General features: G+C 45.6%; 1 protein-coding gene across 4 annotated transcripts in view; it reads right to left on the bottom strand.

Moving 5' to 3' along the window:
• UVRAG (UV radiation resistance associated) overlaps positions 1-25,548 on the bottom strand; it is a 96,522-nt gene that overhangs the window by 12,864 nt on the left and 58,110 nt on the right. For all 4 annotated transcript variants that reach the window (XM_061351401.1, XM_061351402.1, XM_061351403.1 and 1 more), the window contains exon 13: positions 18,631-18,709. In XM_061351401.1, the coding sequence (XP_061207385.1) occupies positions 18,631-18,709 (79 nt within the window). The remainder of the gene's footprint in view (positions 1-18,630; positions 18,710-25,548) is intronic.

Raw genomic sequence — 25,548 nt, 5'->3', positions numbered from 1 at the left:
TACATATTGTCACACAACTGGTCTAAATCTGTTCCTTATAGAGTTTCCATCAACATTTAAACTATTTCTATTATTCCCATAATTAAACCCAGCATTCACATACAATGTATGTAGCTAAGAGAAAGGCTTCAAGCACTGACTGACTTTAAGCCAAGTATCAGCTCCCATGTGGGTGCAAACAGAAAGGAAAAGATTCCATATCCGACACCATGCAAACTTGCTTTTACTCTCAGGTTATCAAATGAATACCCAACAGAACTGTCACTGCTGGTGGTTATGAACTGCTTAAATAAGAAGCTCCCAAACTAAAAATACCTCCTAAAGAAAGCACAAGGAAGGGGAAAACTGCCTTTCAAGTGTGAATCCCAGCACTGCAGGGAAACTTTGCAGGGAGATTCATCCCTTGTGTGGTTAAAATAAGACAACTAAAATATCCCTAAATTCCCCTATCTTTCAGACTAGCAGGATAAAGAGGAATCAGCATAATAAACAGTTCTCAGCAGCTAACACCCTCTAGAACAGCAGGTATCACCCTCTAGAAGCCACAGCTGGCCTCCACTGCACACATACAGTAACTGCACAAACTGGATACTGAAGTAGTTGCTGTAACATGGAACGATCACAGAATCATGGAATGGTTTAGGTTGGAAGGGACCTTAAAGCTCATCCAGTTCCAACCCCTGAAGCAGGCAGGGACACCTTCCACTAGAGCAGCTTGCTCCAATCCCCATCCACAATAATCCCATTCCAAGTTAAACCTGGTTTTCCAGATCCACACCTGTTTCCAGGACTGATGGGAGTGAGGTGTAAGCAAGAATCCTTCAAGTTAGAAAGATTTCTGACCAAAAAAGACTCAAAATTGGGAATGATTTCCATGCTTTTCTGAGTTTGAGGAAGAAAAATAGCTTTGGAAGAAAATCATCCTCAACACTGCTTTGTACAAGAGGCCATTTATTACACAGGTTATTAGTTCCATATGGACCCAGCCAAGGCATATGGTGGGCTTGGATTCAGATTTGCTGCTGCAATGACAGAACCTGGATTAAGACAACCATCCAATACAAATGACTCTTCGATCACCACGTTCTCCTGATGGGATTACAGTGGATTTGGTTAACCAAAGCATGAGCCTGGGGGCAAAAGAAATAAACCAGCAAAACAAATCAAAACCATCCCATTGTCCCTCCTACTACAATCAAACATTCAGAGACGATTCCTTTTTATAGGCACCCTTAAATTCTAAGGTTTCATAGCATGAAAAGTGCTGGATTAAGGGATCGCTCTACTGCCAACAGCCAAGATCAGAGGAATGTATGTGAGATTCCTGTATCCAAACGTGAACAAGACCACTATTCCTGCTACATTTACTTATTGCAAACACTAGAGATGCAAGGTAAGCAAAGTTGGGATGTCAGGAAAATAATGTGATTTAACTTTATAAACCCCATTCTATATTGGCTACATAGCAGCTTAAAGCCAAAGTAATATTACCTTATGTGTCTGTATCAACAGAATGTGATGATGATGCATTTACAAAACAAACATAGAGGGAAACCCAGGAGCTGCTAAAAAACTCATCTGCCTTCTAGTGGCAGACAAACAGCAGTTGAAGCATCAGAGCCATGGGTTATTTCCCAGGTTTTAGTCTGGCTCCTAAAATACATCCCCCATCAACGTGACAAGGTTAACTCCTACTTTGCAGTGGTCCCACCTACTCTGAAAGAGAAATCTCTCCACCTCTACTGAGTGATAGAACGCATGACATGTGCAGCAAATACCAGCTGGAAGCACCAAAGAATCCCACACTGGTTTGGGTTGGAAGGGACCTTAGAGCTCCTCCAGCTCCAACCCCTGCCATGGGCAGGGACCCCTTCCACTGGAGCAGCTTGCTCCAAGCCCCTGTGTCCAACCTGGCCTTGAACACTGCCAGGGATGGGGCAGCCACAGCTTCTCTGGGCACCCTGTGCCAGCGCCTCAGCACCCTCACAGGGAAGAGCTTCTGCCTAAGAGCTCATCTCAGTCTCCCCTCGGGCAGGTTCAAGCCATTCCCCTTGGCCTGTCCCTACAGGCCCTTGTCCCAAGCCCCTCTCCAGCTTTCCTGCAGTCCCTTTAGGCACTGGAAGGCTTCATCATTAGTAAGAACTGTGGGTTTTTTCCTCCCCAAAGCATAAAGCATTTCTCTTACACCTTCCCTTCAGTTTAATATCTTTTAACAGCCAATACCACACATACACAGACAGTAACTCCACCTCGTCCAATAACCAGCAAGACACAACAGCAATAACCCTCACCCATGACCTGTGACAGTAGAATTCATACAAGTGCCCTCTAACATCAAAATCAATTTTAAGAAGAGGTGAATGTAGGGAGAAGACAGATGCTTTGCTCGTGAGACCTGAAAAGGTGGGAAAAGAAAAGCCTGAGGTGACTGTTGCTGTCTGGATTCTCCCAAGGAACCGAGTTCAGATTTCATTTGTTGCTATTGAACATCACCCACCTCCACCCACCCCACGCTCCGCTTCCAAAGGAACCAAGTGTCATTTGCTAAAGCAGTGCTTTATTTAAAGATGAGATTGTTTCTTCAGGGTATTAGAGGCCCAGACATCCATGGAAACACAGGTTTTAATTTGAGGGAACAAGTGGCCAGGACTTGTGTTCATGTTTATATCCCTGTATTCACCATGGGACTGTAAGTCATTAATGATGATCAAGTAATAAAGTACTATTTGCACTTCCTTTTCAATATTCAGCTCCTATAAGCAGCTTTGTTTTCCCAAGTGCTGTGTGAAACGTTACTCCATTGAACAAAACACGTAGTAAACATTAATTGGAAAACAAGGAAGACATCAGACAGGAGACAGAGTCTGCTCTTGTAAGCAGTTATTAGCAACACTTACTCCACAGAAACAAGGTGTAGCAGAGTAGATCATAGAGTGGTTTGGGTTGGAAAGGACCTTAAAGCTCCTCCAGCTCCAACCCCTGCCACGGGCAAGGATCCCTTCCACTGGAGCAGCTTGCTCCAAGCCCCTGTGTCCAACCTGGCCTTGAGCACTGCCAGGGATGGGGCAGCCACAGCTTCTCTGGGCACCCTGTGCCAGCGCCTCAGCACCCTCACAGGGAAGAGCTTCTGCCTTATCCCCAACCTGAACTTCCCCTGTTTCAATTTGAACCCATCACCCCTTGCCCTATCACTGCAGTCCCTGATGAAGGGTCCCTCCCCAACATCCTTGTGACCCCTTTCAGATAGGCATCATATTTCATGAGCAGTTCAAACCAGAAGGACTTCAGGTCACTGGTTTAAGGAGAAAAATAATCTCACTTCATAATTTCTTTCAATTACACTGATTAACTCCTTTTACTCACCTCAAAGAGAAGAAGATTCAAAGCCACATTTTACTGGGCTTTGTCACTCTGGCTTTTATGTTAACTAACAGCACTCAAAGTTATTTAATCAAAGATGTAACACAGCAGCTACTCAAAGATAACTTAAAAGTACATAGTCATGTTTCTCCAAGATTAAGGAAAACTCTACATTCATCCTATTTGATGACTTTCTTTACTTGTATCCCCAGACTTCTGATGCTACAAATCCAGTGTGACAAAGTGAGTAACTTCAGCATTAGGAAAAGACATTGATAGGAGGACAGTGTTTAAAGTGTCAGTAACTGCCTAGACTGCTCCTGTAAAATCTGGGGGTTCTGTCCTCAAATTCAGGAGGCACCTGTAAGGAAGAATATGAAGATGACCAGGGGCTGGACCACCTCCTGTATGAAGAGAGGCTGAGAACATTGGGGCTGTTCAGCCTGGAGAAGAGAAGCTGCGTGGAGACCTCAGAGCAGCTTCCAGTATCTGAAGCGGGGCTATAAGGATGCTGGGGAGGGACTCTTCATCAGAGACTGCAGTGATAGGACAAGGGGTGATGGGTTCAAACTGAAACAGGGGAAGTTTAGACTGGATATAAGGAAGAAGTTCTTTCCTGTGAGGGTGCTGAGGCACTGGAATGGGTTGCTCAGGGAGGTTGTGAATGCTCCATCCCTGGCAGTGCTCAAGGCCAGGATGGACAGAGCCTTGGGTGCCATGGTTTAGTGTGAGGTGTCCCTGCCCATGGCAGTGGGGCTGGAACTGGATGATCTTAAGGTCCTTTCCAACCCAAACTATTCTATGATTCTAAGAAAGAGGATATTAAGTTTATATTAAGGGCAACTCTACCTCTCTAGAAGACCAGCCTATTATATTAGGGGGTATTTAACATTACTGCTATTGATTCCAACATCACGTACAACCATAAATGTTCCCAGAATCCCAGGTTGAAGGGACTTCAGGGATCATCTGGTCCAACCTTTCCAGGCACAGCATGACCTAGACGGGATGCCCAGCACCCTGTCCAGCCCAATCTTAACAGTGTCCAACACTGGGGAGTCACCACTTCCCTGGGGACATTATTCCAATGGATTATTGCTCCCACTGTGAAAAAATCCCTCTTGTGCCCAGTGGGAATCTTCCAGCAGTAATTTGTGCCCATCACCCCTCGTCTTTCCCATGGGACTTCTTGTCAAAAGAGAGTCTCCACCTTCACTGTGGACCCCGTTTAACTCCTGGCACATGGGGATCAGGTCTCCCTGAGCCTTCTCCAGGCTGAAGGCACAGCTCTCTCAGCCTTGAGAGAAAACCAACTGCATTTAAGACAATGGTTCTCAAAGTGAAAGGTGGATTTACTCTTAAAACTTGTATCAGCTTTCTAATACAGTGCTTAAACACTTCATTTCCATCAAACCCCATGAAAACTGTTCCAGCTAAGACAACCACAGTATCACTTGTAGGTGAGGCATGACAAACCCCTTAAGTTAACTCATAACAAGCCAGGCATAGTTGGTTTAGACTCTTTAGGAAGAGGAGGGAAAAGAAATACCGTAGTATCATAGAATGATTTGGGTTGGAAGGGACCTCAGTAAAAGCACCCAGTACCTGCATTCCTTTCAGTGCAATGGCTTGAACTTCTACTGGAAGGCAGGCGTCAGTCCTCAGCAGGAGCCAGCTCCACACCGGGTGTCTCTAAACCACTGCCATCCAAGCACCTTCTAAGTATTTATTTTGCCACCTAGACTGTTATACTTAATTAGAATCACATCAGAAGACATAAAAGCTCAACACCTTTCTAAAGGCAACAGTTCCATAGTAAAACATTTATTCATCAAACCATGATACACACAGCAGCCTCATTTGTTAACTAAAATACAAACCTGTGAAGGTTCAGTTACTCTCCTGTACAGCCCATAAGATAAGAAGGAATGGAACTATTTAAGTTTCCCAATAAGTTGGCTTAAAAAGAAGCCATTTAGTTATCTTTCTATTTCTGGGTAGTATCATATTGCATCCAAGACCAAAATTAGGGCTCTTGCCACTAAGGGGCTGCCTCTTAAGAAGAATAATGATATCCTGCATTTACATGCGAAGAAGAATAACCCATTTCCTACACTAATTCCTGTAGCAGGATTTAATGACTAATGGTACACAAGCACATACATTTACTCCCAGCCAGAAACCACAGAGTACCTGGACTGGAATATCCTTTTTTGAGGGAGCACAGAGTAACTCTGATTCTGACTTCATCTGTTCATCATTTAGCATATTGTTTCCCCAGCCCTATTCATCTTGGTCTAAGACAGGTGGAAGCAGTCTCACAGCTCAACCTATGTTAATAAAGATTAAAATACCTTAATAAACATATGTTAATAAAGATTATTTATATCTATATATTTCTATATCTATCTATATATACATAAATAATAAACAACCTATGTTAATAAAGATTAAAATACCTTAATAAAGATTAAAATAAAAGCCCCTTTAATACATATTATGCCTAATATTGGAGCCTACATCCAAATCTGCCCTTATCATAGAATTATGGAATGGTTTGGGTTGGAAGGGACCATACAGTTCTAATACTTCCCTTAGTCTCTACTGTAGGCGGCTGGGTCCTTGGTCTCTATCTATACAAGCGGACTCAACCCACTACCACACTACGCACTGTGTTAAGGCAGTCAAAAGCAATCCTGAAACCTTTTCAGCTAAACAAGGAGTTTCTCTTGCTAGCATCAGGCATTTCAAAAGCCCATCTGCTCCCCAAATGTGAAAGCCTACAAACAAAAATAGAAGCAAGAGTGTTCTTTCAACCCAGTTTGGAGGGTTGGTTGGGAGCCAAGCATTCACATCAGGCTTTCAGAGGATGTCAAATGCTGGGAGAGAACTAGAAAAGGCAAGATTCAATCAAATGACATAGTTAATTGTTTTACAAGATCCTGGAGGACTTCTCAGAGGCTGAAGGAGCATTGGCTGGCCTTCAGATGACTAAGCACTGCAATAATGAAAACAGAAAGCGTTGTTATAATGCCTGTTGCTATATAAACAACCTTGGGGGATCAGTGGAATAATGCCTGCTGCTATATACACAGTTGTGTGTGTTTATACCTTTTGGGGGAAATTAGACCATTTTAGATTATTTGCACTCTTCACATGTTGCTCGCCTTTGTTTTATTAAGGCTGGTGAGTTGTTCTCACTTAGATGGGGGGTTTACTGAATAACCCTCGAGCCGCAACATGTGCAAAAGGCATTGTGGTATCAATCAGCACTTGAGATAGTGTATCTCAAAGCTAAACATGTCAAATTCATTGGCATTTTTTGTATTTAAAACACTGCCAGAATGCATCTATCACAGCTTGGAAGTAAATTTAACCAAGGGGATGTGTTTCAGTTTTTTAAGCTTCTTCACAGAATCATGGAATGGTTTGGAAGGGACCTTAAAGTTCCTCCAGCTCCAACCCCTGCCATGGACAGGGACCCCTTCCACTGGAGCAGCTTGCTCCAAGCCCCTGTGTCCAACCTGGCCTTGAACACTGCCAGGGATGGGGCAGCCACAGCTTCTCTGGGCACCCTGTGCCAGCGCCTCAGCACCCTCACAGGGAAGAGCTTCTGCCTAAGAGCTCAGCTCAGTCTCCCCTCGGGCAGGTTCAAGCCATTCCCCTTGGCCTGGCCCTACAGGCCCTTGTCCCAAGCCCCTCTCCAGCTTTCCTGCAGCCCCTTTAGGCACTGGAGCTGCTCTAAGGCCTCCCCTTCAGGAGCCTTCTCTTCTCCAGGCTGCCCCAGCCCAGCTCTCTCAGCCTGGCTCCAGAGCAGAGCTGCTCCAGCCCTCGCAGCAGCTTCCATGGCCTCCTCTGGCCTCACTCCAACAGCTCCACGTCCCTCTTGTGCTGCTGCCCCAGAGCTGGACACTAAGGTCTTACACTTCTTTCACTGTGATTGAAACACGTCTTCAAGTCCTCACTGTTGCTTTCAGAAGGAGCAAATAAAGAACTGCCACAAGCAGGGACAACCCTCAGCCAAACAAGAGGAAGTGCTCAAATACACAGCTATTTATATGGAAATGCTGACTTGAATCTTGCTATGCCAGCACCTGCCTCCCTCTCCCAAGTGGATTTCCATGCTGTTCAGAGGTCCACCCTGTAAAGCAGATGTTTACTTTGCAATGCTTCTAAGAGTACTAAAGAAACAAGAAAAACAAGTGACATCAACACCCTTGAAGACCTGTCCTTCATTAATCCATAGAGCACACACTTTATAGTCCCTCAAGCTGACCCAACATGCTAAAAGCCTTCATTAGAGCTGTGTTAAAGGACTCCCATCGCAGTTTTGATTCAGCAATAACAAATAAGGCATATATACAGAAGCCAAAGCAGCAACAGGAGATAACTCCAGTCTGTGCTGTCCCTTCAAAGGCTGCTTAGAATCACTGTTAGTTCTGAACCATGCTTAGTTCTAAACTAGCTTGATTTTCCTCCCATTTACAAGGTAGAGGCTATCAAAAGTAAGATATTTTTCCTCTTACTTCGATTTTTAACAGTGATAACTAACAGTTGAGATGCTGCAAAGTCACTGGTCCAATAGTACTGTCAGGAAATGTCAATCTCTACATCATGGCTAAGGGTCTGCATGCATTAGGTCAGGATGGAGCTCTGATTCAGTTCGCACTGCATCAAATCCATCTGGTAACTTCTCATCACTGGTTCCTCCCACCCCTTTCCTCTCCTCTCATCCTGGACAATTCCAACTCACTTCCATCTGAAAGGCAGGGGGAATTCATGCATGAAATCTAAGCATGGGAATGGTTCAGCAGTGACCAGGGGAACTACATTCTCAGCTGATAACAGATCTCATTCCCTTGTAACCTCCTTCCATTCCCCTCTGAATTCTATTAAGCTGCTTTTTTCCCTTCACATCCACCAACACACAAAGCCTGAGCACTACTCAAACCCAGCAGCAGCCTGGATTCTCATGCTCAGCAACTCGTAATATTGTGCCAAAGGTTAATGAAGTAGCTTTCTTCTAATTATTAAAGCTGAAATGCGATAATAGGCCCAGTTTAATACTGGGTTCTGGTTTCACAGCACTAGTGTTTATTGGAGATAGACCGCAGGACGGTAAAGGAAATAGGAGTACGTGTTTGAGTACATGCAGAACACAGTGCAGAACTGAACACTGAGATGAGCCAAAAGCTCCGTTTCCTCCAGGACTCTCTTGCTTGTATTTGTGAAACCCTTCCTGAGAGTAAACACAATATCCCCTCTGGAGAGGTCTCAATCATCAGCTTCACTGAGGCTGGTGTCCCAGGAAGGATACGGGAAAGCATCACCAGAGACTAAACATACAGGGGTTAGTGGGCTTGTAAGAACAACATACACGGGCCCCTTTGCCCATGAAGGTGCCTCTCACATAGAAAAAGGATATATAAGGCAATTTAGGAAATAGAGCAGGTACTGGCCTGAGAAAAGCATCCCCTCTCATATAACTAAAACCGTGTTTGCTGTTCAGCCCCAGTCTTGCTGCATTATGGCTTGATGAGATGAAACTGTACAGCACAAGCTTCCCACGTTCAAGGCAGAACTTCTTGAAGCAGCTCGGTATCACAGAGTGATGCTTCTTGGATTATAATCACGGGCACAGATACTTCCTATGAGCTCATCCATCCTGAGCTTTGGTATTAAAGAAACTCATTACATCAGGCACAGAACCAAGGGTCAGATATGTAAAAGGCAGGAATAAAGCAACCTTTTGTACCTCCTTCTATAACATGGTGTTTCCTTTAAGCATTTAGCACGCCAAGCCTAATTTTACAACACCTGAAGTGTGATTTTCACCTATATACAGCAAAAGGACAATCAGAAGGGCACAGGTAGGTGAAGTCCCAAAGAAGGTTGAGGGATGCAACTGTTCCCTCTGCTCTGGTGAGAGACCAGGGATGGGGCAGCCACAGCTTCTCTGGGCACCCTGTGCCAGCGCCTCAGCACCCTCACAGGGAAGAGCTTCTGCCTCAGATCCCATCTCAGTCTCCCCTCTGGCAGGTTAAAGACATTCATAGAATCATAGAATGGTTTGGGTTGGAAAGGACCTTAACATCATCCAGTTCCAACCCCTGCCATGGGCAGACACACCTCACACTAAACCATGGCACCCAAGGCTCTGTCCAACCTAACCTTGAACACCGTCAGGGATGGGGCATTCACAGCTTCCCTGGGCAACCCATTCCAGTGCCTCAGCACCCTCACAGGGAAGAGCTTCTTCCTTATATCCAATCTAAACTTCCCCATTACCCTTTGAACCCATCACCCCTTGTCCTATCACTGCACTCCCTGATGAACAGTCCCTCTCCCGCATCCCTATAGGCCCCCTTCACACACTGGAAGCTGCTCTGAGGTCTCCACGCAGCTTCTCTTCTCCAGGCTCAACAGCCCCAATGTTCTCAGCCTGGCTCCATACAGGAGCTGCTCCAGTCCCCTGATCATCCTCATGGCCTCCTCTGGACTTGTTCCAACAGCTCCATGTCCTTTTTATGTTGAGGAAACCAGAACTGCACACAATGCTCCAGGTGAGGTCTCACAAGAGCAGAGCAGAGGGGCAGGATCACCTCCTTCGACCTGCTGGTCACGCTCCTTTGGATGCGGCCCAGGATGCATTCCGCTTGTCCTGTCCTTCCAGGCCCATGTCCAAAGCCCCTCTCCAGGTTTTTTTATATATGGAAGACTGTGATTCCTTTTGTTGGAGAACAGCTTGCTCTGAACTCCAACCACAGCGTATAATAACCCTGAAAGGCATTTATGGATGATTAAGTAGCTGTCATACCCAAAGCCTTCAAAGCAGGGTTTGTGCCCTGATGTGCCAAATCCGATGCATAGAAACCCTGCTTCATGGAGCACAAAATGCACATATTAAACTATAACACAGAACAACATAGGCTGGAGAAGTGAAAACAACAGAAGCATAGCAAAAGAACACCAAAACTAAACCCCAAAAGCCACAGTTTGGCATTTGCTAATGACAGATACATCATTTTTATGCATTAAAGCCAAAGATATGCATTTTCACATCAATTTCCCCCCCCCATTAAGAGATGGCAACATGGCAGGAAGCGAGAAGGCTCCTGCAGGAAGAGACGGGCTCCCAAATGAGATCCAGGAATTCCACAGGTGTTAACACTTTGGATCTGAAAATCAAGCTTTGCCTCCAAAGCATACACTCAACTCAATAGGAACAATTACACACTGCATCTTATCCCTACGCTAACACTGTGTGCCATGGCTTGGTAACAGAATTCCCCCTTCCCTATCTCTTCCAATTCCAAATTGCAGTGCTTATATATATACTACAAAGCAGTTGAAGTTGGCAAATCACACGTGTTTATGTCAGCTTTACTGTATCAGGAATCCATTTTTCCTTTTGATTACTGGATTTGGGCTCTATTTTAAACACATACTCAGTTGTTCTTTAAATAGCTTAGGCTGAAGAGCTAATGCAGAGAGATGATGACAGCCACGCAGTACACAAGTGATCTAACGCACAGAGCATGCCTGCAAGGGGTGGTCCCCCAAATCCTTATGGAGAAGGGGCTCCAGGCATGGCTGGTGATGCCAGATCTTATATATCTGCTCCAGAGGAGGCCATGAGGATGCTCAGGGACTGGAGCAGCTCCTGTATGGAGCCAGGCTGAGAACACTGGGGCTGTTCAGCCTGGAGAAGAGAAGCTGCGTGGAGACCTCAGAGCAGCTTCCAGTGTCGGAAGGGGGCTACAGGGATGCTGGAGAGGGACTCTTCATTAGGGACTGCAGTGATAGGACAAGGGGTGATGGGTTCACACTGAAACAGGGCAAGCTCAGGTTGGAGATAAGGAAGAAGTTCTTCACTGTGAGGGTGCTGAGGCACTGGAATGGGTTGCCCAGGGAGGTTGTGAATGCTCCATCCCTGGCAGTATCACAGTATCACAGTATGTTAGAGACTGGAAGGGACCTCAAAAGATCATCTAGTCCAATCCCCCTGCCGGAGCAGGAACACCTAGATAAGGTTACACAGGAACGTGTCCAGGCGGGTTTTGAATGTCTCCAAAGAAGGAGATTCCACAACCTCCCTGGGCAGCCTGTTCCAGTAAGTGTTCAAGGCCAGGTTGGACACAGCCTTGGGTGCCATGGTTTAGTGTGAGGTGTCCCTGCCCATGGCAGGGGGGTTGGAACTGGATGAGCTTAAGGTCCTTTCCAACCCAAACCATTCCCTGATTCTCTCTACAAGCATGGCCCAGGTTCAAGCTGCAGGTGATAGTACAGCCTGGGGAAGCCAAGAACCTTCTCGTCCACAGAGCAAGTTCACCCCGGCCTTTTGGTGATCAGCACCATGAGCACTATGAGCAAGGACAGGCAGGCTTTCATCTGTATGAAAGGGTGACTGTTGTTACAGCTAATCCAGCCTCATTTCAACCTATTTTATCTTGGCATGGGTGATAGGAAAGGAAAAAAAAAGGAAAAGCTTCCAACAAGTTTGCAATAAACCATATGTAAATTCCCCAGCTCTAAATGACCTGGCCAAGTATCAGCCCATTGCTACCCTAGGAGACTTTCAGGAATGAAACCTCTCCTAACAGCTTTTGGCTCTACACAGCTGGAGAAGGTACTTTGTGGTTTTTCAGGTGCAGTCCCTTCCTCTTACCATTAAAATGAACGCTTGGCACTTTACAAGATGGGGGCTCGGCTCTGGCTTCAACCTGCGCTCTTTCAAGAGCACTTTTTTTCCCCATGCAGTTAAATTGGCCCCAGATTCAGACAGTGCATTCTTTCTGAACTGTACATTTTACGATGGGAGTTTAGGGGCCTCATAAAAAGATGTAGTGTGCAAGTCACAGGATCCTGCACTCAGAGGGTCATAAGCACTGCCTCTCCACCGATACCCACAGAACGCTTAAAGACACTTCTGCTCTGTGGTGTTTATTGCCAAAACAAATGCAGAGCCCTAACGTTTCTGCTGTTCGGCTTCCCATGGAAAAGTTTAATCGTTCCAAGGATAAAGTTGATTTTCCTGCATGTTTGATACCTTACCAGAGCCAGACACTGAACATCTTGCCTTGTTTCATGCTGCGGAGCTGAACTGCAGTTCAGTTCCTTACACATGGCGCTAGTACATGAGCATTCAGCTTTTATTCTATTAAAGGTATCAGTATGACTGCAACTCAAACACATCCAGAAGTACTTTAGAATCACAGAATGGTTTGGGTTGGAAAGGACCTGAAGATCATCCAGTTCCAAACCCCTGCCATGGGCAGGGACACCTCACACTAAACCATGGCACCCAAGGCTCTGTCCAACCTGGCCTTGAACACTGCCAGGGATGGAGCATTCATAACTTGGGCAACCCATTCCAGTGCCTCAGCACCCTCACAGGAAAGAACTTCTGCCTTATATCCAATCTAAACTTCCCCTGTTTAACTTTTAATCCCTTACCCCTTGTCCTATAACTCTGCTTTTCTCCCATGCTGCTGTGAATGTCACTTACCTCGTGCATTAGACAAGCAACTGAACCCCAAAGCACCATTCCCAGGGGATCAGCATTGGCTGATCAACATCTCCAACAGGTTGCACAGAGCACATAAATGTCGCCTGCCACCCTGTGGACACAGCGACTGTGGACACGTAAGGGGAGGGCTGAACACAAGTTACTTGGATCTGTATCACAGCGATGTGAAAACAAACATCCCTGGGGGAGCCGACAGAAGATGCCAGGAGTGACGCTCTTCATGTCAAACAGTAATGTTCATCTGTTGCTAATGACTGTCAGATGAAAGCAGAACTATGCTCTGGCCAGGGCTGAGCAAACCATACCAATGAGAGTGGGAGCATCAGCCTAACATCACTCAATAGCTGTCTGACAAAACAAACCAAGAGAAGCTCTGCCTTGTGAGGTTATTGTGAGCACACATTCAGCAGGAACAGGGGAAACCACCCTGAACTCCTGCAGTGATGCCCGGGAAGGTCTGCTCTGAATGCCACCACTGCAGTGCCCCCCTGGCAAACACCAGTGATGAACTGGGGTAAGATAAGACACATTCACTGCTTAAGCTTGGCTCTAGGAAATTGAATCATCTGATGGTCAGAGTTGCAAATAAGATGATTGTCCCATCCAAGAAAGTAACTGCAGTAAAACCCCTTCTGATTGAGACCAGAGGTAACAAGCTCTACAGCTGTAACACAGTCATATCCTCTCTAAGCAATCCTGCAACTGGATGAGGAACAGTACCTGCCAAATAGCATGTCAGGGACAGCTTCTGCAATATCCAAAGGAACTGGAAGGTTCATGCATAAGATGGTCATGCTCTCTTCAATACATCACATATGCATGGGTTACAAATAATGATTAATACAGAAAAAAAATCTTGTAATATCATACTAGTGAGACCCTGTGTGCTCACTAAGGACCCAGCTCAAGGAGGATTGCCACTAAAACCACATCTCTTCATATGTAAAGAAGAACACATGGTAAAGTCAGGCCCAAGCAATCAAGACTGGGAGTGAAGGGAAGAGACAGCAAAACAACCAATAATGCAGCAACAAAGCTTCTCATTTCTACACATCTGAGATCTGGAACTCAAAGCCAATGAGCCCTCATCCCCCCAAAACTCTAAGGTGGACCAGAACCCCCCCGTGTGCTGGGCTGCAACCCCAGAGCGTGAGCAGCAGCTCAGGGAGGGGATCCTGCCCCTCTGCTGTGTGAAGGGGAGACCCCCCCTGCAGCCCTGATCCAGCTCTGGGGCAGCAGCACAAGAGGGACGTGGAGCTGTTGGAGCGAGGCCAGAGGAGGCCATGGAGCTGCTGCGAGGGCTGGAGCAGCTCTGCTCTGGAGCCAGGCTGAGAGAGCTGGGCTGGGGCAGCCTGGAGAAGAGAAGGCTCCTGAAGGGGAGACCTTAGAGCAGCTCCACTGCCTAAAGGGGCTGCAGGAAAGCTGGAGAGGGGCTTGGGACAAGGGCCTGTAGGGCCAGGCCAAGGGGAATGGCTTGAACCTGCCCGAGGGGAGGCTGAGCTGAGCTCTTAGGCAGAAGCTCTTCCCTGTGAGGGTGCTGAGGCGCTGGCACAGGGTGCCCAGAGAAGCTGTGGCTGCCCCATCCCTGGCAGTGCTCAAGGCCAGGTTGGACACAGGGGCTTGGAGTAAGCTGCCCCAGTGGAAGGGGTCCCTGCCCATGGCAGGGGTCGGAGCTGGATGATCTCATGGTCCTTTCCAACCCAAACCATTCCATGATTCTATGTCTAAAGAACTGTTTCAGAGGTGCGGCTTGCCCATGCTGTGTGCTTGCTTCTCACCCACAAAAACCCCTCACAGCCTTCAAGGAGTCCCTAATATTCACCCACTGTAACAAGATGTTTTCACCATGAATCTCAACTCCCCTACTGTGAAAACCAATTCAAGAGTTCATCTCATTCTCTTACTAAAGCCTCATCTTCCTCAGGTACTCCACACACATCTGTATCCTTGCAGCTGCAGGGTTTGTGGGGCCAGCTACCTGCTGCATCATCTCCCCGTGCCTAATGCTTTGGACAGCAGTCATTCACTCCCATTTTTAGCAACTGTTTTGTGCTTCACCTTTGACAACGGGCTGGAAAGACAGTGATTTTTGTTGTTGATGTTATGAGACAGAAGTCACTAACACCCCCCTATAAAAGCCAACACGTTTTGTAAGTTCATTAGAGTCAAAGGGCTGAAATCATAACTGGAAATTTAAGGTCTTACCTAACGTTACCCAAGTGGAAAAGCTGCTCTGTGAACGTCGGGAGGGATTCCATTTTATAAGTAAAAACTATGGGGATTGAAGCAATTTGTGCTCCCATACAGATGGAAGTGATTATGAACTCTCAGAATTAACACACATTGTTCAGACTTCGGAATGTAACAGCAAAGCAAGTTTCTCTACAGAAATGCTCTACCAAGCTAGCACTGAGCTGCTTTTGATTCCAGCTGGATTCTCCCGAGTGCAAGATGTGGTTTACATTGTTGTCATCCTGCTGGTTTACAAAACAGCACCACTGTATCCCTAGAAGAGCTTTTACTGCAGTGATTTTACTTGATATCAAGCCAGTCTCACTTCTTCCTCACTCATTTTAATCTTTGCAGCCAGAATTCCAGGTAATTGGAAAGGAAAACAGAAATAAAGGGATCTGGGAAAGCAGGGAAGACTTTATGAATCCTTTCAAGTATTTAAGGTTTTCTGGGCTCTTTGTGTCTCACCCACAGCCATCAAGACTTGATGAATGAGTTGTAGGAGGTGATGGAGACCCAAGCTCTTCTCAGTGCTCCACTAGAGCCAGCACTGTTCCTCCTATGCACCTCCAACCTTCCCAAAGCACCCAGAGGGAACTGAGCAGCTAATCCACATGATTCTCAACCAAGTAAGTTGTAGGACTCGTGCTATGAATTAAGGCCAAAACCTTGGGGCCTTAAAAGTATTCTCTCACAGGTTGTAATAGTCTAGAGGTAAGAAAGAGGCTGTTGCTCATTCTCCATCCAAACTCAGTTTCACACATTCATATGAACTAAGCATATAGAATGACAGGATCACAGAATGGTTTATGTTGGAAGGGACCTTAAAGCTCATCCAGTTCCAACCCCTGCCACAGGCAGGGACCCCTTCCACTGGAGCAGCTTGCTCCAAGCCCCTGTGTCCAGCCTGGCCTTGAACACTGCCAGGGATGGAGCAGATCTAAAAGCTTCTCCCAAAGCACCCTGAAGATCTTCTAAAAGCCACTCCAATCAAGCTCCAGCCTCCAAAGGAACACACAAAGGGTTCAATCTCAGGTTTTTAGCTCAAGTCACCCCTAAGTATGACGTTTCTGGTGTATTTCTTGATGTTATTTACCTGTTCTGCTCTCACAATGGAATTTCCCCTTGGCAGAACTATAAAAAGCTGCACTGTTTACCCACAGATATCAAGACAAAGGTGACTACAACAGTTTATGTGGACTTCAGCAACGCTTTCCTGATTAAGTAACATTGTAGAAGCCCCCCTAAAATCCTGATTCACTTTTATGATGTTTTTCTATTCAACAGCATAAAATCTCAAGCATTAACATGTGAACCACTGGTGTTGTACAAACCACTTCAAAGCCCGGCCAAGGACTGTTCCAGCTTCTACCAGCACCACCGACCCCATGTAAATTTGGAAACTTTTAATACAAAGACATACTTAAAAGTCTTAATTTACTTTTATGAGTTTAGAGGTGTGCCAGGGAAGTCAGAAACCAACTGGAAGGACTTGGAAAGCACCACGGGTGAGTGAGCACGCGTTCAACTGCTCGGAGTCCTGTAGGAATAGGACAAACTGAAACAGGGGAAGTTCAAGTTGGATATAAGGAAGAAGCTCTTCCCTGTGAGGGTGCTGAGGCGCTGGCACAGGGTGCCCAGAGAAGCTGTGGCTGCCCCATCCCTGGCAGTGTTCAAGGCCAGGTTGGACACAGGGGCTTGGAGCAAGCTGCTCCAGTGGAAGGTGTCCCTGCCCGTGGCACAGGTTGGAGCTGGAGGAGCTTTAAGGTCCCTTCTGACCCAAATCTATGATTCTAAGAGTTCACCATCTCAGTCAAGGAAGAAGCACAGAGCACTTGCATCAGCTCCAGAGCAGCAACCAAACCATGAAAGGCTGACAAGCAAAGGGAACAGCATCACGACTCAAGTGGCAGAATGAACTAATGTATTTACTTAAGCAGAGATTGAGGAAAGCATTGATTTGATAGTAATGGAGAGAGAAAGCTATCAAAGCCTTTGAAGGAAAGAGTATTTAATCCCTGTTTCTCACTAGTCTTCAAGTGTGAACAGCTGTCTGCCATTATTAATACCAGGAACAAAGAGGCTCAGTCTAAGTTATATTAACAGCCTGGTTAAGTGAATTTCCAAGATTAGCAGGACTTGATTAACTTCATCTTATAGTATTTTAGCCTTTAAGTCATTTCAGAGCCATTGGAGGTTATCTTCCAAAATACACTAAGTATGGGCATGATACCAGAAGTCTGGAAAATGGTAAATGCAATCCAAGCTTCAAAAACAAACACCACAAAGAGACCCAGAAGCTTGATTTCAATTCTGGGTAGGGAATAAGGGGAAAAAAGACTGGTGGAAAAGAGAAGTGGAAAACCAACTAGAAACTAAGCACAAAAACGATATTTCATGAATAAAACTGTCAGAGCAATCTTATTCTGAGCCTTACAAACAGGTTAGAGGCTGAAATGCCACTATTTCTGTTGGAATATAAATACATCTCTTGGCACTTCATGGTGTAACATGCTTGCAAGCAAGCTGGGGAAATGGGATATTGATGAAGTATGAATGAATCCAGAGCTAGCAAGTACTCTTTGGGCGTAGCTGAACAATGGCTCACTGCTGTAAATGGAAGTGCTAAAGAAGCTGGGCTCCAGCTGGGTTTAGGCTTTCCACCAGTTCCATTCAATACTTTTAGGTGAGCTGGATAGAGAATAGGCTCAGATGCAGAAAGCACAGCTTCTCTGGGCACCCTGCAGCACCCTCACAGGGAAGAGCTTCTGTCTAAGAGCTCAGCTCAGTCTCCCCTCAGGCAAGTTCAAGCCATTCCCCTTAGTTGGTCCCTACAGGCCCTTGTCCCAAGCCCCTCTCCATCTTTCCTGCAGCCCCTTTAGGCACTGGAGCTGCTCTAAGGTCTCTCCTTAAGGAGCCTTCTCTTCTCCAGGCTGACCCAGCCCAGCTCTCCAAATACAAGTTTGTAAACTCTCAGGCATTTGCCAAAGTAGAGGATGATTTTCAAAGCACACAAAGAACAAAGAAGGAAGGAGGATTAGAGGACTCCTTATGTTCTTTTACCGTAAAATCACACATTTGCAAGGCTTAAGAAACACAAGCTGGAAAGACTGATCCTAAGTACAGGGGTAGGATACTAGTTATACTGGTAATACAGCAAATTAAAGACACAGCAATGAGAATGACACGCATGGATCCTCAAACGTGACAGAATACAAGTAACAGAAAACACTGACAACTATCAAACCAGTGCCTATGGACTCAGCACTTCCTGCTTGCAAAGGAAAAGGTTCATTACCAGGTGGTGAGCCCTTCTCTGAGCACCACAGAGGAAAGTCTCAATCACAGAGGTGTAAGGTAAGCGAAGACAAGGGTTTGAAGAACATGTCCACCAATTCACAAATGTTCACCACAGAGAAGAGCATCACAAGCCAGTGGATGCACATCCATGACACACTGATGCTAAGCACACAGTAGGTAAGAGAAGAAGGAAAGCTCAGTGTACCCACCTGTGCTATGTTTTTGTTGAGAAGATACACTCCGTATTCAAACTGAAGCTTCTCCCCTCCTTTTGGATATAAAGGAAACCTGATGGGAAAGAAAACAAGGAAAACAAAAGCATTTAAGGTGTAATAATCCAGATGCTTAAATATGTCAAAGCCACAGACTCCTGTTCTCAGAAGGGGAACACTTAAAAAGGCTGCCTTCTCCTGGGAATCCCTTTCATGGAATGCACTTGGGAGTCCTCAGCAGCTCCAGTCACTCACCTTTTAAAGACTGATGTCAAAATTGAGCTAATGGACTATGTTTTCTAAAGTATTTTAGCTTTTTAAGAGATGCTTTATGACTCTCCCAGTGGTGCAACATTCCTCTCATGAAGTGAAGCATTGAATGGTTTGGGTTGGAAAGGACCATAAGATCATTTGGTTCCAACCCCCTGCCATGGGCAGGGACACCTCACACTAGGCCATGTCACCCAAGGTTCTGTCCTACCGCCTTGAATACTGCCAGGAATGGAGCACTCACCACTTCTCTGGCCACCCTGTGCCAGTGCTTCCCCACCCTCACAGTAAAGAACTTCCTTATAGCACAGTAAAACACAAGACCCCACGTTATTCCTTTGCAGTCAACTATTTCCATTTGCTTAGCTCATTTCCGAATAGAAACAATCTTTTAAAGAAAGGAGTTCTCTTCTGATTCCTATTTTGTGACTGAATGTGCACAAACCTCTTCATACACAGAAGACATTTGCAGGCTCACTTTACCATCACACTGGAACAAGGCTCAAAGAACGTAAAGGGATGCTTTGTCTTTCAACAAGCTTCACCCATGCAGCAAAGGCTTCAGTCAGTTTCAGCATCAGAGGTCACTACAGCCCTTGAAAATATCATCATAGAATCCCAGCCTGGTTTGGGTTGAAGGGACCTTAAAGCTCCTCCAGCTCCAACCCTTGCCACAGGCAGGGACCCCTTCCACTGGAGCAGCTTGCTCCAAGCCCCTGTGTCCAACCTGGCCTTGAGCACTGTCAGGGATGGGGCAGCCACAGCTTCTCTGGGCACCCTGTGCCAGCGCCTCAGCACCCTCACAGGGAAGAGCTTCTGCCTAAGAGCTCAGCTCAGTCTCCCCTCAGGCAGGGTCAAGCCATTCCCCTTGCCCTGTCCCTACAGGCCCTTGTCCCAAGCCCCTCTGCAGCTTTCCTGCAGCCCCTTTAGGCACTGGAGCTGCTCTAAGGTCTCCCCTTCAGGAGCCTTCTCCAGGCTGACCCAGCCCAGCTCTCTCAGACTGGCTCCAGAGCAGAGCTGCTCCAGCCCTTGCAGCAGCTCCATGGCCTCCTCTGGTCTCACTTCAGTAGGTCCAAAGTTTACTTCTCCTATTTAATAACTAAGGCATTTTGCCCAATTTCAAACACCTGGATGCAGCACAGCTTACTCCTGTCTTTAGTGCTGCATGTACTAGAGAGCTAAAACTTTATTCCCTAAACTACTGAGAGCCTGCATTGAAGAATGTGATTTTATATGTATATTTTAGGAATCTTTAAGTGAAGCAGTTCTCATAAACACCTTTAATACCCATACACTGCATTTCTTAGGATGAGCTTTTGACTGTTCCCTGCCACCAGAGGCTGTGAGGTCACCGTGGGCAATGCAGTCATCTCAGTGCAATCTAAAATGTACCTTTATGGGAACCACCCCATGAAATGAGCTCTTGCCTTTACAAGCACCGTATGTTCTGTAGCTCCTAATCAAGATCCTGAGCGTATTATCTGTGCACAACCCACATTACATCAGGAACCCAAGTCTCCCTCAAACAGAAGATAACAAATAGAGGAGATCAGTATCTGCTAGAAACAACACACATCCTAAAGGGCTGCTTACACAAAGGGTATTTTATCATCAATCAGCCCCACAGTAGAGTACTTTTAAGGAGAATTATATAGAGCCATTAAAGCTAAAGGTTAACAGGTCATGATCACAGCAGATCAAATATTAAGACATCAGCTTTCAGTTTAAGGCTATTTTCAAGCTCACTGGGTCACTTTGAGTTTGAGGGATATAAAAATCCCTGTGAATAGTCTATCTCTAGCTCACCTTGCTTAATAGAGCTATAAATCCAACTAGTTCCCCATGCAAGAGAAGAAAAGCTTTCCAAGTGAACACACGCTACAAAAATGCCACGAGGCATTATCCTAAGTGTAAAACCCCAATCAAAAGGAATTCATTTCAATATCTACAGTTACACTAAGGAGAAAGAACAGGGTTTAGATTTAAAGATACCTCTACAATTAAGAGTATAAAACGAACTCAAGCTTGACAATAAAAGCCCCATTAGGAACACAAGCCACGGTTCACTAGAAGATAGGATTTCATTGAGTCATTGGTAAAGGGAACCCTGTATTCTGTTGTTAGGCAGTGTAGAAAAAGAGGATAAAACCCTGGTTTACAGCTCTTGCCACCATCTCACACACAGTTTAAGTGGTAAAGACTAAGCTTTGTATTTAACACATTGCTCCTCCCCTCTTTGCTAATATTCCCATTCCTGCCCTCTAACTCCCACTAATGACCCTTGAAAGCCTCTCAACTACATCCACCTTCGTGTCAGCTTTCATAACATAACCATTTACATGAGAAACATCAGAGGATGTCTTTGTGCATGAGCATTTGTGACGCTGAGAACTACATTACCAGCTTCCACATCTCCTTCTTTGGGTGTTATCTTGCTTGCCTGGTCACAAGCAATAAAACCCAGGGATACAAACCCCAACATTTCATGTAGTGGTGCATTGAGTATAACTGAATGCAACTTTAACTGCTGGCTCCCTATGTGAAACTCTTCTTGCCTGCCCTTTAAACAAGCATGGCTGTAAGCCGAGTCTCTCAGGCATGCTGCTCTGTAGGGTTTTAGTTATGCTTGCTCAAAAAAAACACCATCTGAAAAGTACTATTTTGGTATTTTTATCATCATAAAGCACTCAGTAAAATGGAAAATGGCATCTGCTTGTCCACTGTGCAACATGTACCTTCCTTGTTCCCATTCTTGCCATGTTTGGTTGGGGGAAGTAAAAATCATTCAGCTCTTCTGAAGCAGCACACTTCATCCAAGAGATTCAAGTTCAGAGGAATAAGAGTGATGCGTTTAGAGGAAAGTAGAAAAACACCAATACAAATGTCTGTTGTATGGTCACCAGAAGAGATCCCAGACTGGTTTGTGTTGGAAGAGACCTTAAAGCTCAACCAGTTCCAACCCCTGCCTCAGGCGGGGATACCTTCCACTGGAGCAGCTTGCTCCAAGCCCCTGTGTCCAACCTGGCCTTGAGCACTGCCAGGGATGGGGCAGCCACAGCTTCTCTGGGCACCCTGTGCCAGCGCCTCAGCACCCTCACAGGGAAGAGCTCCTGCCTAAGAGCTCGGCTCAATCTCATGTGAACTCTTCAGCTTAAACCACATCAAGAAAAACTGGCATGGAAGTCAGAAGGGAGCACATTATAAACACCCAGTCAAGAATCTCTCCTTCTCCATACTCAGTACTAATGCTAAATCAGATTAAAGTCACTAAATCACCCAATAGTCAAACCAGATACTATTCTTAGCACTGAAATCGTTTTGTTTACACAACTGGATGCCACTAACCACGAGTAGTACTAAGAATAAAGAAGGGGTATTGATGTACAGAGGTCAACTGATCTTCAGTCTATCCTTACACATAAGGATAGGCAGGTCTGATAGGCAACGAGTAAGCAAACAATTACAAGCAAGTCAAGGCTTGGAGTACTGCTGATCTATGTACAAAAATACACCTACCAGTAAGAAACTCAAAGGAGAGCAACAAATCAAAGCGTGTCCTCATGTACCAGAGTGCAGATTAGTGCAAGGCTAAGAGGAAGGGGGCAAAAAGGGGTGGAAAGGAAAGAAATCCCAGCTAAGAGAAGTGTCAACATGGGTGTTATTTTACACCATAGACTCCACGTGGAAGTTTCTAGGGTATTAAACCTCATTAAACCATTCCCAGGGAGTTGTGAAAAGGAAAAAGCAAGGCAAAGGTTGTGTGCTGTGTTCACAGTCACTAAGAAGGGGAAAAGTAACCTCAAGTCAGCCTCTGAAATGGAAAACAGGGCTGAAAGCCTACCTGTGCTTCGAGTCTACAGAACCGGCACCCTGCCATCAGCAATGGGATTAGATGTGGAGTTCTTCAAGGATCTTGCAACACTTCACAAATGCTGTTCTGAGATAGTCTGGGTATTTGCATTAGAAATAACATAATGATGGGTATTGAGCTACAAGCACCCAACTACACCATCAACAGGACTGTTACTTTGGAGTCAGTCTTTAATGATGTTTATTGCTAACATGGTATTCAGTCAAGTAGAACACATCTTAGACATAACACATACCTGCAGGAAACTGAACAGCGAAGTGATCTTACCACAATAAATCACATTTTAAGGTTACAAAGACAAGGTACTAAACTGTCAACTCTGGTTTAAAAACCTTCCTCTAAAATAAATACAACATATGCATTTCCAGTCAAGATGAAACTATTAGTGGCTCACTGCCATCATTTCCATTTCAGTTGAACCACAGAATAACAGAATGGTTTGGGTTGGAAAGGACCTTAAAATCATCCAGTTCCAATGCCCTGCCATGGGCAGGGACACCTCACACTAGAGCAGCTTGCTCCAAGCCCCTGTGTCCAACCTGGCCTTGAACACTGCCAGGGATGGGGCAGCCACAGCTTCTCTGGGCACCCTGTGCCAGTGCCTCAGCACCCTCATGAGGAAGGGTTTTTCCTTATATCTAGCCTGAACTTCCCCTGTTGTTTGAACCCATCACCCCTTGTCCTATCCCTACAGCCCCTGATGAAGAGTGCTTCATTAAGATACAACAGAAATATCAGGGTTAAACCAAGGCAACTTTCAGTCCTCAGTTCAAGGTGTATTCCTGAATCTGCCCAAGCAACATCTGTGGTCTGGGGCAGCACAGGATGAGCAGACACAAGGTTTGATGAATGCCTTTGCCACCTGTACCTGTCTGGGAGCCTGACAACACTTCTGCTGGAAGTAGATCCTATGGCAACTCTGCAGCAACCCAATCCAAAAGCTGCAAAGTGTCCCATGAGACCACCAGCCATCACTCCATGATGCTGAAAATGCCTGTTCATCCAGATACAAGCAGGTCATCCTATAATCATAACAGCTACAGGCACAAAGAAGGCAAAGGTATCTCTAAGGCAAGTTTAAACCTCTCTTATCTCAGCCATAACACCTCCCTCTACATAAACTTCACTATTCCTTGATGCAGAAGATTGTCTAAATTACTTTCCAGTGTTGATTTCAGCCTTATTTTCTACGATTCAAGGTGTAACAAAGGAGATTATGCTCCTCTGCTGCTGGAAGTCAGAGTAATCTCAAGAGCAGATGGTAGAAAAAGCCTCTTGCAAGGCTTTTTTCATACTTACAGTTCAAGGTGAGGTGTCTCCAGCTTGACTCAATCAGGTTTGGTGTTTTATTTCCCCCTTATAAAAAGTATTAGTTACTACTTAATAAAAGAAAGGCTTGTAACCGAGCTCTTAGTGACCTGAATGTACACACTAAAGCACTGGTTTTGATAAGACAGCATGGGCAGGATGGTTGCTACTACAGCATCTCCAACCAAAACCCGTCTTTACACATAAATTGTGCTAAGTATTGTACACTTACCACTAAGAACTCCTCTTTCTTACCTTTTCCAGCTGACCTTAGACAAGGACTTATCAGCCACTGAGATCTCATTTAACTTTATCTCTTCAACTAACCTTTAGCTGTTTTACAGGAGAACTTCAGTGTTTGATGAACATGCAGTAAATCACTACAGGATTCTCAGCGCAGGCAGATGGGATCTGTTAGGAAAAGCTGAAAGAATCCTTATATTCCATCCATTTATTACAGACCTCAAGTATCTCTTCTGAATGCGAGTCCAAATACATTTATTGTTGTGTGCTGGGATTTATGGACTCCTCTGCATCCAGAAAAATCCCAGATGGACCAATAGATTGGTGGCCCATTTTTATTGTCTATAACCGCCTGTCTTTAATACAAGCTATTTTTAAAGCTTAAGGAATTGCTTCATTTTTAACTGCTTTCACCTGCTTCTACTTTGGTATCCCACCATCTGGTTTAGATCTCTTTTCTTCTGTTCAGGCTTCTGCCGTATCCCAAATTATATTCAAAGTCTCAAAGTTTAATCTCTCCTTCAGAAAGCTCTTTAGGGAAGAAGTCAGGAAAATAATGATTTTTGCACATCACAGCTAACTGTTTTCCACAGGCTGAAGCGTGGCACAAGTTAAATAGGATATTACATCCCCTTTGGCAAGTGTAAGTCAAATTCCAAATCCAGTTTGGAATTGTGTTAGAAAACCTTAATTCGCAAAGTGATGGAAAAGTTCAAAGACTGCTAATATACATGGCTTTGCAAGCCAAATTAACAGCAAGGACAGTGCTGTTTTAAGAACACTTAATTATCCCAGAACCCCAGACTGGTTTGGTTTGGAAGGGAACTTAAAGCTCATCCAGCTCCAACCCCTGCCATGGGTAGGGAACCCTTCCACTAGAGCAGCTTGCTCCAAGCCCCTGTGTCCAGCCTGGCCTTGAGCACTGCCAGGGATGGGGCAGCCACAGCTTCTCTGGGCACCCTGTGCCAGTGCCTCAGCACCCTCACAGGGAAGAGCTTCTGCCTAAGAGCTCAGCTCAGTCTCCCCTCGGGCAGGTTCAAGCCATTCCCCTTGGCCTGGCCCTACAGGCCCTTGTCCCAAGCCCCTCTCCAGGTTCCCTGCAGCCCCTTTAGGCACTGGAGCTGCTCTAAGGTCTCCCCTTCAGGAGCCTTCTCTTCTCCAGGCTGCCCCAGCCCAGCTCTCTCAGCCTGGCTCCAGAGCAGAGCTGCTCCAGCCCTCGCAGC

The sequence above is a fragment of the Neopsephotus bourkii genome, unplaced genomic scaffold (assembly GCF_033783945.1).
Source record: "Neopsephotus bourkii isolate Nb327-2 ecotype Australia unplaced genomic scaffold, CSIRO-AGI_Nbou_v1 NB_580, whole genome shotgun sequence".
NCBI classification, from domain to species: Eukaryota; Metazoa; Chordata; class Aves; order Psittaciformes; family Psittacidae; genus Neopsephotus; species Neopsephotus bourkii.
The sequence above is the reverse complement of the archived record's forward strand: the minus strand, read 5'-3'. Positions and strand labels throughout refer to the sequence as shown.